At 34.9% G+C, this 12,396-nt stretch overlaps 1 protein-coding gene across 5 annotated transcripts in view; it reads right to left on the reverse strand.

Annotated features, from left to right (window-relative positions):
- Nucleotides 1-1,781: 1,781 nt before the first annotated feature.
- NEDD1 (NEDD1 gamma-tubulin ring complex targeting factor) overlaps nucleotides 1,782-12,396 on the reverse strand; it is a 47,041-nt gene continuing 36,426 nt past the window's right edge. For all 5 annotated transcript variants that reach the window (XM_045779619.2, XM_045779618.2, XM_045779620.2 and 2 more), the window contains 5 exons: nucleotides 11,714-11,916; nucleotides 10,704-10,857; nucleotides 9,638-9,794; nucleotides 3,931-3,997; nucleotides 1,782-3,452 (listed from right to left, as the gene is read on the reverse strand). In XM_045779619.2, the coding sequence (XP_045635575.1) occupies nucleotides 3,348-3,452; nucleotides 3,931-3,997; nucleotides 9,638-9,794; nucleotides 10,704-10,857; nucleotides 11,714-11,916 (686 nt within the window). In that variant the 3' untranslated portion in view covers nucleotides 1,782-3,347. The remainder of the gene's footprint in view (nucleotides 3,453-3,930; nucleotides 3,998-9,637; nucleotides 9,795-10,703; nucleotides 10,858-11,713; nucleotides 11,917-12,396) is intronic.

A 12,396-nucleotide genomic window follows, 5' to 3' on the forward strand; every position in this document is an offset into this window, starting at 1 on the left:
TAGGTTTGGCATTTTCTGTCAGAAATATATGTAGGGACGCCTGAGTGGTTCAGTTGGTTAAGCATCTGACTTGATTTCAGCTCAGGTCGTGATCTCAGGGTCCTGAGATTGAGCCCTGAGTGAGGCCTGTGCTCCGCGCAGAGCTGGCTTGAGATTCTCTCTCCCCTTCTGTCCCTCCCCCTCCACATGTGCTCTCTCTCAAATAAATAAATCTTTAAAAATATATATATATATCTGTAGAATCTGCAGTCGTGTCATTTCTCTCATTCCTAATATTGGTAATTTATGTCTTCTTTTTTCTCATCAGTCTGAAGATTTATCAATTGTATTGATCTCAAAGAGTTAGCTTTCAGCTTCACTTTCTCAATGGATTTTATTTTCTATTGCATTGATTTCTTTTCTAATCCTTTTTCATTTGTTTTTCACTTGCTATTATTTTTCTAGCTTAAGGTGGAAGCTTCAGTCCTTGATTTGAATTCTTTCCTTTTCTAACATAGACATTTAATGATATAAATTTCCCTGTAAAGTACTGCTTTAGCTGATTCCCACAAATTTTGATTTGTTTTCATTTGCATTAAGCTCAATATACTTTCTAACTTTTTATTTCTTTTCATAAACCATTTGTCTTTATATTTAAGTAGATTTCATGATTCAATACATAGCTGGACTAAAAAACTCAATTTGATCAGGGTAACTATTTACAGTTAATGTAATTATTGATATTGCTGTTTAAATCTACCATCTTGTTTTTTTTTAATTTCTATTTGTCCCACTTATTCTTTGTCTCCCTTTCTTCTTTTTCTTCCTTCTTTTGGATTATTTTTTGTGGCTACATTTTATCATCTTTGTTGGTTTATTAGTTATGACTTGTTATTGTTACTTTAAGGCTTACAGTTTACATTCTTATCACAGTCTACTTTCGAGTAATGCTGCGCTATCTCACAGGTACTGTTAGAACCTTGGAGTAGTACGCTTATGCTTCCTCCCTCCCGCCCTCGATGCTGTTGTCAGGCGCTTCACTTTACTTATGGTAACCACACAACAGCTTGTCATTATTTTTGCTTTAAATCATTAATTATCCATTAAGGATAATTTAAAATGAAAAAAAGCCTTACGTTTGTTCACATATTTACCATTTTTGGTGTCCTTGTTACTTTGCACAGAAACATATTTCTATTTGGTACCATTTTCCTTCTGACTAAAGGCATTCTTTAACATTTCCTATAGAGCCAGTCTGCTTGTGATGAATTCTTTAAGACTATCGAGGTCTGAATAGGTTATTTCATTTTCATTTTTGAAAGATATCTTCACCGGATATAGAATTCAAAGTTGAGTATTTTTCTTTCAGTTCTTTAAAGATGTTACTCTACTGTCTCTGACACTCCTGTCTCTGTTCTTCTGTGTCTTTAAATTTAGCAGCTTTAAGAATTTTCCTTTGAGACAAGTTTTAAGGAATTTGATTATGATGTGTTTTGGTAGTTTTATTTCTTGTACTTAGAGGTCCATTGAGTTTCTTGGGTCTCATTTGTTTCCCTCTCTCAGGGAACACTATCCTGTGCTGCCTATATATGATATATATTGCCTATATTTGCCTGATATTTGAAAACTCTCTCATATTTTGTGTTTTTAGAATTTCAAATAGGTAAATCCAATCTCTATTATTCCATTTTGGCCAGAAGCAAAAGTTCAATTTCAGGCACCTTTTTTACCATATGAAAATTTCATTTTTTGTTACTTACTTAACTTTTAAATTCTATGACAAAATGTTTCATCTATACACATAAAGTTACTAAAATTGTTTTATTTATCCCACCTCTTTTAATACATATGTGCATATATAGAAAAAGGCAATAGGAAAATATTAATGGACTTAAATACAGCATGTAGGCAAAACACACTTTTATGTTTTCTAAACCTATTTGATAATGATATATAAGGAAACTTGTTACAAATCATAATGCTTCCAATAATCTGTCAGGAAAAAAGATCACATTAGCACCCATTCATACTTCAACACAAACATATTCTCTGAGCCACACTGGGAAAAAGTAATATTTCTGTTTTTATTTCCTGAAGTAATTATTAGTAGGTTTACACTTATTAAATATATCCTTAAAATTTCCACCACTTCGGAAAACCATAAAGTTAGTAAGCTAGCTAGATTTCCTTTTTATTTTAGTAAATATTTTTTATCTCAGAAGTCAAAATTGGGTACAAGTACTGTATACAAGGTACATAGTTTAAATCTTTGGGACAAGAGACTACAAGAAGATAAATAAGCCAGTAGCCCTCCTAATCTTACATCACTAAGACTGTAGATCATAGCAGGTAGATGTATACCTCCACCCATACCAGAGAGGTGTAAATTCTTTTGACAATTAACCTTTCTAAATTTTATGATAAGGTCAATAATATAAAAACATTACACACAGCACACAAAGAATTAGAGAAAGTTAATGATATAAACCACAAAACAAAATAATCCACACTTCTCATTTGGAAGGGAAAAAATGGGACTAATACTGAATACTTAGCATCTAATATAAAATTTTCACTGATTATAAGTTGAATTATGTTGATTAAAACTTTACAGAATAACTTTGCATGTTATTAATTCATGAGATAATCAGCAGATATGCAGCTCTAGTCAAGTCTTATAAACCCCTAAAAGTTTTCATAAAGTGAAATTAGCTAAAAAATACCAAACAGGAGTAGAGATTTGTGAGAAGTACAAAACACATAAATGCAATAGATATATAATGTAATCTGTGCAATTCAAAATTACCAAAATTTCCTTATGAAATGTACAAGTAATAAATAATAGTCATACTTGACTTTATCAAGTTAACAAAATAATTACTAACCAACTTTGTGTTTTACTAGTCAATTGCTTAGAAACACCAACTGCCATTTTAAAATTACTTTCACCATAAAAATAGAAGGCATATCAAACTCTTTAATCCTCAAACATCCAAAAAATTTGGAAGGCAACCATCAATCAAAAATATTATCTGTTAAAAAAAGGTGATTAAAAAACATAACCTATTTTTTTGCACAATTTTCTTTTCTTATGAAAAAGGGCACTTAGTGTATAGCTAAAACTTCCAGAAATTAAATATTCTGAGGACTTTCCTATTAAGCAGATGACATGTTGTACAGTTTTTAATATAAAAATATAAATATCTTTGACAGAGAAGGTGAAATAGTGGTTGGAATAAAATCCCATCACCATTTTACTTGAAAAAAACTTTTTTTCCCAGATACCATGAAAACAATACTGATTCCATGCAGTTCTGTGTTGCCAAAAGCTTCCCAAATTATAAAACATTAAGGTATTCACTGAAATTTCAAAAGTGGGCCCGTAGTCTTTTGTTTTCTTCTCGTAGTCTTTCAATTTCAGCCACTAAACCTTCATTCACAGAGTATCTTTCCAGCAAAGAGTGCATTTCATTCTAGAAAACAGAAAAAAATGCTTGTTAAATCATTGGTATTTCACATTTATCTGGCAAGCTATTTTACATACTTTCAGTTATCATTTCTGTCATGTTCAATTAACTAGCTGAATGGTATTTCTTCTACTTAACCATCCTTACTACTTTGTTAATATAAATGAAAGATCGCTGGTGAAGTTATATATTTGGAAGGCTTATATTTGTACATGTGGGAAACTTCTAGCTTAAAATAAATAAATAAATAAATAAATAAATAAATAAATAAATAAATAAATAGCTGTGAAAAAGTAGTCTTAAATATTACAGGTTAAAAAGAAGGGTGACTAGTTAAAATCATTTTACTTATTAAATTTCTAAAACTCCCTGTTTATTTATTCTAGCAACTAGATATAATAAAGTAAAAATATACTACCCTTTAATGGACTTTTTTTAGATCCACAACTCTACACTAATTTAAAATAAAATATGTCATACCTACCAATTGCATGTGAAACTGTTTAATCATCTCAACTTGCAAGTTCACAATGTCCCTATGGCATGCTTCTCTAGGGAAGAATTTAAAATACTTGTTAGAATTATAATGGTATTGCCAATTCTAGATCAGTCAAGAAGCTGGTTAAACTTTTCTCATTGTTTCAAATTATTGGATGTTACTAATAATAGTAGTAGTAGTAATAATAATATTAATGATAATAAAAATACTAATGCACCTAGATTTAATTACTATATACTAGGCAGTGTTTCTTGTACTTTGAATGGAAGAACTCATTTAATCTTTACAATCAGGTGCAATTATTACCTCCATTTTACCAATGAAGGAACTGAGCCACAGAGCAGTTAAAATTTATCCAATCAAACAACCAGTATGGAGCTAGTATATAAACTCCGGCTGTATACCTCCAGAACTCTCATACTATACATTTCTTAATATAAAATTATCATTAAGGAAAGACATAGGTTTGTATTACAATGAAATACAGATAATTTACTAGGTTACAATGTTTTAACTATTATCAATGTTTTAGCTATTAAAACAAAATACTTCCAGTAGAATGGAAAGGGTTATTTGGGTGGTTATAATAAAGGTTACACTATAAAATGCAATTCGTTCATGCCTACAAAAGAATACATGAAAATTATGAAGTATAATAATAAACGGATTATTCAGTCACCCACCACACAACTTATGAGCTGGAACATTACCAAAATCATAGAAGCTTCCTATGTGCTCCTCTCTGATTCTATCACTTAACTTATGAGAAGCCCAAGAAAGAAGTCACTACTCTGATGAATTTTGTTTAAGCAAAGAAATGTTAAAAAAAAAAAAAAAACTGTCTAATATAGAAACAGTAGTCAATATATTTTTCCTGTGCTTGGTTTTGAGCATTATAAAAATACCAAATCCTATGTAGTACTGAGTAGTGTACACTTAAAAAAATAACCCAGTATCATGTTTTCAACATTCGTATTCTATATATCTGTAATTCACTGATTTGTACCAGTGTACAGATTCTCCTGTCAACTGACATTCGGATTGTTTTCAAGATTTTACTATTACAATGTTGTTATAAACAATCACATATATATTTCCCAACCCACATGTGCCCATAACTGTAGATGATATATCCAAGAGTAGATATGCTGCGTTAAAGGTATGATCCAGATGTGTATTTGTTTAGTTTTATAAAATAATGCAAACTATTTGCTGGAGTGGTAGTATCTGTGGACGTGCTTGTCATCAGTGTAACAGAATTCCTCTTGCTCTATATCCACACCAAGACTTGGTCTTGCCAGACTTTAGACGTTTTCCCATTTAACGGGTGTGAAATACTATCCCGTTGTATTTTCAGTTCTCTGACTAACCACAGGATTGAACATCTTTACTTATGTTCATAGACCATTCCTCTTCTGTGAAATGTTTGTCCATGCCTTTTAACCTTGTTTTTCTATTGAATGTCTTTCTTTTTTTTTTTTTTGAAGACTTTATTTGAGAGAGAGAGAGAGCACAAGCAGGGGGAGGGGCAGAGGGACAGACTCCTTGCTGAGCAGGGAGCCCGATGTGGGGGCTCAATCCCAAGACCCTGGGGTCATGAACTGAGCTGAAGGCAGGTGCTTTACTGACTGAGCGACCCAGGCACCTCTTGAATGTCTTTTTTTCTTATTTATTTCTAAGAGTTCTTTACATCATCTGATCCTTCGCTGGATCCTTTGTTGGAGTACTACAGTTAGATTTTTGTCCTTTCACTTTGTTAATGGTGTCTTGTGATGAGCAGTCCTAGTTAGTGTTCCTAATTACTGACCTAATAACACAATCAAATTTGCCAATCTACTTTTATAGGTGGTATATCCTCGTATGCTTTGATAACTTCCCTACCATGACTCATATATAAATTCTCTTACAATGTCTAAAATTTTACCCTTTAAACTTTTATGCTGGGTAGAATTAATTTTTTTAATAGCAGGGACCAGGGATCTATACTTTTCCTCTGTCGTGTATTACATTTCTATATAAGCCCAGGTTTTTCTCTGGTCTATTTGATTCCTTTGGGCAATTTGTCCATCCTGTGCTAATGCTACACTATTTTAATTACAGCTTAATAATTAAGCTTACCCATCTGACAAGTCGCCTTCAACCTGTTCTTCTCTTGAGTGTCTTGGTTATTCCTGGATCTTTTCTTCTTTCACATTAATTTTGAAGTTATCCTATCATCATCTTCCAAAAAACAGCTGGGATTTGATTGAAACTGCACTCAAACTATAGACCAATTTAGAAGAACTGACATCTTCATATCTTTCCATTTATTTAAGTGTTAATGCTTTCTAATAAATTTTTAAGTGTTTTTCTACAAAGATCTTTACCATCTTTGGTCAGATTTATTCCTAAGTACTCTTTCTGTTACAACTTTTTCTGCTACAACTATATAGGTTTTTTTAAACATTCTCTTTTGCTTTCAATTATGACAAAAGCTGTATTTAAATCAAACAAACTGGGGGCACCTGGGTGGCTCAGTCAGTTAAGGAACTGCCTTCGGCTCAGGTCATGATCTCAGGGTCCTGAGATGGAGCCGCAAGTCAGGCTCCCCACTGAGCAGGGAGTCTGCTTCTCCCTCTGCCTCTCCCCACTGCTCGTGCTCTCTCTCTCAAATAAATAAATCTTAAAAAAAATAAAACAAAACAAACTGAAAGCATCAGAGAACCACTGAGGTGGTCAGGATTTGAGGGGCTATGGTCTTGCAAAGAAGGGAAGTCTACTAGGTAAGCCCCAGTTACCTCTGCTTTTCCCTCTGGGGGACGTGCTGATTAGACAGTGGGGAAAAGAGGCTGACCTGAAAGCAGTCGCCTGGAGCTGAGAGAGTCTCACTGGGTTGGGGAGTGCTAGGGTCTGGGACAGCCAAAGCAGCCAAGGCTTCAAGGTGCTAAGAAGGTACCTGCAGAAAAGTAAACCTAAAATTGTGCAATTTCCCCCTTGAGATATCTGTTGATTCCTAAGCAATGCCCGTGCTGGGTTAGATGCAGAAAATTAAACATAAAGTCGCAGCTAGAGTAGAGAAAGCTTTGGCAGCCTTGTGATGCTGGGGAAATGGAGGTTAAAGTTCAGGAACCAGGCCTGGTGAATACTCCAGACATTCTAGGATTCTTTCACATCCTAGAAGGGCAGAGACTAAACCCTAGGAATAAAGGCAAACCAGAAATAAACCAGCCCTAAGAAAACCTGAAAGCCAGCAAGTACAGGTACAAAGTGATCTGCTTGCCAGAAGAAACTTAAATCTTCTCGAAAGACAATAAAAATAGATCCACAGACTTCTGCTTAGGATATAACCTCTCCAACTCTAACAGTGAGGACAAGCCAGATAACCTACAAAATCATATATTTTTAAGTTCAACTTGAGAGTGCAAAGAAACCTATATGAATGAAAATCCAGAAAATGATGAGTCCCTCCTAGGAGAAGAGACCCATGATTGTTTTCATCCTCAACAGCGCAGGGGCGCGGGGGGGGTGTGTGTCTGGAGGGGAGGGGATGACACAGTGGCCATTGATAGGGTAAGGAGAACTAACTGAAATTTTTATAGATTTTTGAAAACCAAGTAGGACTGGATCCAAGGAGTCCTAGCCACAAAGAAAGTCTCCATTCAGTCACCAACTATTTGCCTTTTACCTTAAAGTTGTCACTTGTTAAAAGGGGTAAGAAAAGAGAAAAAAGGATTGGGGCTGTGAAGGATGGAGGCAAGGATAAAATATCCAAAGATAGGGAATAATCACAAAATAAGTCCTTCCAAACACAGAGCACAAAGCCAAACCAGGTGAAGAGGAAGGGAAGAGGAAAAGATGGGTACTGATAGGTGGTTTGCTGCCTTCAGCTATGTTCATATATTTTGTTTTGGCAACTGTTAAAGGAACCAACGAAATTTCCTCATCATGTTGTCATCACTGTCCTATTTACTAATCACAAATGAATTAATCCACATTAAAGAAACATACATCATAACAGGACACATTGTACCTACCCCAATTAAACTAGAAGGTCTTTGTGGACCGATCATTCATATTTGTATCCTTACTACCCAGTACATATACTAGGCATGTTGTATGTTGTAAATGTCAAAAATGACCAAAAATGATGATTTTCCTTTAAAAATATATTTGTTAACATTTAAAATTACTTTTTCAAAACACTTTTTTTTTTAAAAAAAGCAGGCTCCACCTCCAGCATGGAGCCCAATGTGGGACTTGAACTAATGACTCTGAGATCAAGACCTCAGCTGAGATTGAGTTGGGTGCTCAACTGACTGCACCACCCAGGTGCCCCCAAAACACTTTTATTTTTATTTTTTGAAGATTTTATTTATTTGAGAGAGAGAGAGCATGCACACAGGCACGGGGAGCGGTAGGCAGAGGGAGAGGGAGAAGCAGGCTCTCCGCAGAGCAGGGAGCCTGACTCAGGGCTCGATCCCAGGACTCTGGGATCATGACCGGAGCTGAAGGCAGATGCCCCACCGAATGCGCCCCCCAAAACACTTTTAACATTAGAAAGAAACACGCACTGGGGCACCTGGGTGGTGCAGTCGGTTATTGTCTGACTACTGATCTCAGCTCAGGTCCTGATCTTAGGGTCATGAAATTGAGCCCTGTGTTGTGCTCCACACTTAGTGGGGAGTCTGCTTGAGATTCTCTCTCCCTCTCCTTCTGCCCCTCCTGCTTGTGCTCTCTCTCTAAACAAATAAATCATAAAAAAAAAAAAGAAGAAGAAAGAAACCTGTACCAACAAAAACCATACATCTTCTCTAACATTCTTGCTCATGATATTCCAAATCAGAGCTAGAATACTAAGTATCTACAGGTCAGAAAGGGAAAAAACACATACAAAAGATACCAATAATTGAAAATAGCTTCCAGTATATATTGAGATGATAGGTAAAAGGAAGCAACAATGTTGAACACATTCTTACCATGTTCAAAATTCAAAGGATGAGGAGACAAGCATAGATCCATGCAAAATTTTTTTTTAATTCACTACTACATTCTGATGCATTCTGTTTGTAAATATTCAGAATTCCTTTAAAAAATTATTTCTCTATTACATTATTACACATAGCATACATAACAGGTGATTTATAAATACTTCAGTACTTCTACAAATACCACTGAACCTTACCAGAATCTGTCCAAATGTGGATGATTAAAAAAATCCATGATGGCAGTCTGCCTGCTAGACTGTCCTGCCAAGTTATCTAATAATTGCCCTAGGTAAATGTACCTTTTCCTGGCTGACATTCAATAAATTCAATACAGCAAGAGCAACAAGACTCATCATGTTTTCTATTGTTTTTATGGACCCCAAAACCTAGGCAAAAGTAGTAACTGTCGGGGCGCCTGGGTGGCGCAGTCGTTAAGCGTCTGCCTTCGGCTCAGGGTGTGATCCCAGCGTTCTGGAATCGAGCCCCACATCGGGCTCCCTGCACTGCTGGGAGCCTGCTTCTTCCTCTCCCACTCCCCCTGCTTGTGTTCCCTCTCTCGCTGGCTGTCTCTATCTCTGTCGAATAAATAAATAAAATCTTTACAAAAAAAATACTTAAAAAAAAAAAAAGAGTAGTAACTGCCAATATTACTTATGGTTCCAGTTTTATACCTAATAAAAAAAGCCAGTTAATGTCTGGATAGAAAGAGCAAATTTCTCAATTACTACCTAAAGTCATCCAATGTCTCCTGTATCATGTTCTGAATAAAACGGATTTGAACAGATGTCAATGGTGCATTTGGCCGATTATTTCCAATGGTATCAGCTATTTTTTCTGACAGTGAACTGGCAACACCAGCAGTGACAGAGGATGCTATCTTTGGATCTAGAATAAAAATAGAGAAAATATTAATAGTCAGCTTAGACTAAGAGACATCAAACATTTGTAAATAAGATTTGGCATGAGGACACTTGAAAAACTGGTAAAGAACAGTGTTCCTGTGACATTTAGAAAAACTCACTGTCTGGAATACAAATCTTAGAAACTTTCTATGGTATTATTTCTAATAGTCATTTATCTATATATATAAACTGCCAACTGTCTAATATAATAACATATGACAGAGGGATTAATCTTGAAGAATCTTGGAACCATTTCCTCTTATAAAAGATGAATGTGACATGCTATCCCACCAACTAGATAAACCAAGACTATTAAAAATAAACAAAAGGAATACAGGAGTAAAGTACCGCTACAAGCAAAGCCCCAGAGTTTACACTAATACAATATAACCACAGAAACCTTAAAGTAAGATATAAATGTCTATATAGAAGAGTTGCTTCTATACAGAGTTGTTTTCTATAGATAACTTGTATAACTGAACCCAATATCCCATTAAATATGATCAAGTTTATAGGATCTGTGGCATGAAATCTATGTAGGACTTTAGTATGGAGGGGAGAAAAAAAAAGACAATTTCAGGTAGTTAATGACTCATTTTCAAAGGGTCCTACATTATATTCCTATTTGTATCATATTAGATCAAAACCCTTAGATATTGGATTGAAAATAAAATTCACACCTAAAGAGTATCAAATCAATGTCATCAAGTTTCCCCATTCACATACATGTCACTGCCCTCTAGTAAGAGAGCTGCAGTAGACAAGTGTTGTAAAATTTAAACTCCTTTAATTTTCTTAGCCTATGATCACTCTATTTATTTACCCTTTTCAAGTTAAATAGTGGGAGTTTTCAACTTAACACTTTCAAATATCAGGAGTTTTATGTACTTACTTGGAGTTGAGGATCCAATGAGGGGGGGTTCATATATGAACTGGGCTTCAATTTCTTTCTCTGGCTTTTCAAATTTCTCAGGACTTCTTGTTTGGTTAGATGATGGAGAGGTATTCAGATTTCCAGTTTCAGCACCAGAAATCAACTTTGCAAACTTCACATTTAAAATAAACAATATATCAATTCTGGCTTTACCAATATTATATATCTAATTTGTACCTATATTTCTTTTAGTAGTTAGGATCAGAAAAATGAAAAATTAGAAGGGATATAGAAGGGGAAAAATAAATTGCTAGAACTAGTGGCAAAATAAATCAACTTTGCTAATCAAAAACAATTTCAATGATAACATGATGAGGAAAAGCTCATTTACTAATAAGCATCTGCTATTGAGTGTCACTGAAAATGGTGATTATAGGCCAAAAAAAAAAAAAAAAAGAAAAGAAAAATCCCCAAATCTCAGATGGTAACTAGCCAGAAATATCTTTTCAATATCATTCTAAAAAATCAATATGAAAATGTGACAGATTCGACCTTGCTGGTAACATCTGATCATTTTAAGCCCTTATATAGCAAATTAACTTCTATTTTGGATACTGTATTATAGCAGAAGGTAATGAGGATGCATTACATTCTCAGCACCATCAATTACCTCTAAGACTTAGGGCAAATGACTTGACCACCAACTTGGTGCTTTCTGCTGCAATGGAAATAAATTCTAAAAAACTCGGTAAAAACTAGTCAAGTATCTTGTCTTAAAAAAAACAGCGTAAGTTTACATCTGCTGTTACCTCCAACATTTCCAAAGATAGATTTCAAAAGTAGCCTTTAGTTTTAAACATGTGACATCAAGATTGAAGACTATTTTCTACCTGGGGAGTGTACAGCACTGTCAATAATTAGGACACATCCCCTGGCAGCCGCCTGCTTTCTACCTCGTGATGAGCTTCATTACATGCTTGCTACTGACAAGTGCACGCAATAACTCAGTATCATTTTTAGGCAGATACCTGTTTGAGGGAGTCCTTAGGTTCCTGTTTTCCCAGATATATTTTCTTAGATTCAGCTGTCAGATCATGATTTTCATTTTCTTCTTTCCCTGGAGATCCCATAAAGACATTAAGAGGACTAGAATGCAATACTGAAGTGCTTGAAGCTACTGGATTTTTTCTTGGAGGAAGGACTGAATTCAATTGTGGTAGAAAGTCAAGGCCTGAAAAAAGAGGAGAAAAAAAACATTTGCATATGATTTTCCTCAATCTTGGATATTTAAGAAAAGCACTTAACAGGATAGACAGGTTAATATGGTAGAAAGACATGCGATTTGGATTCAGAAGGCAGGTTCATTTGTCAGCTCTACCCCTTACTTGATGTATACAAAATCTTGGGCAGAAATTGCAAAACTCTGTTTCCTGATCAGTAAATGTGAATAATGATATTCATCTCCCTGAGTGGTGAAACTAAAAAGAGATATTATATGTAAAACTACTTTGAAAATTGCAAAGCCCAATGAATGTTTTAGTCAATATTATTAGTTTTTGATAACTGAAAATTGTTAATTTGGTAGGTATGTATCTGTAGTACATCTTGGTAGTCAGCCTCTAAGATGCCTCCGAATGATCCCTGCCTTCTGGCATGGATCCATGCCCTCATGTAATTCTCTCCCTTTGAATGTGGGCAGGACCCAGGAACT

This window comes from Ursus americanus, chromosome 17 (assembly GCF_024610735.1).
Source record: "Ursus americanus isolate L20-20 chromosome 17, mUrsAme1.1.p, whole genome shotgun sequence".
NCBI classification, from domain to species: Eukaryota; Metazoa; Chordata; class Mammalia; order Carnivora; family Ursidae; genus Ursus; species Ursus americanus.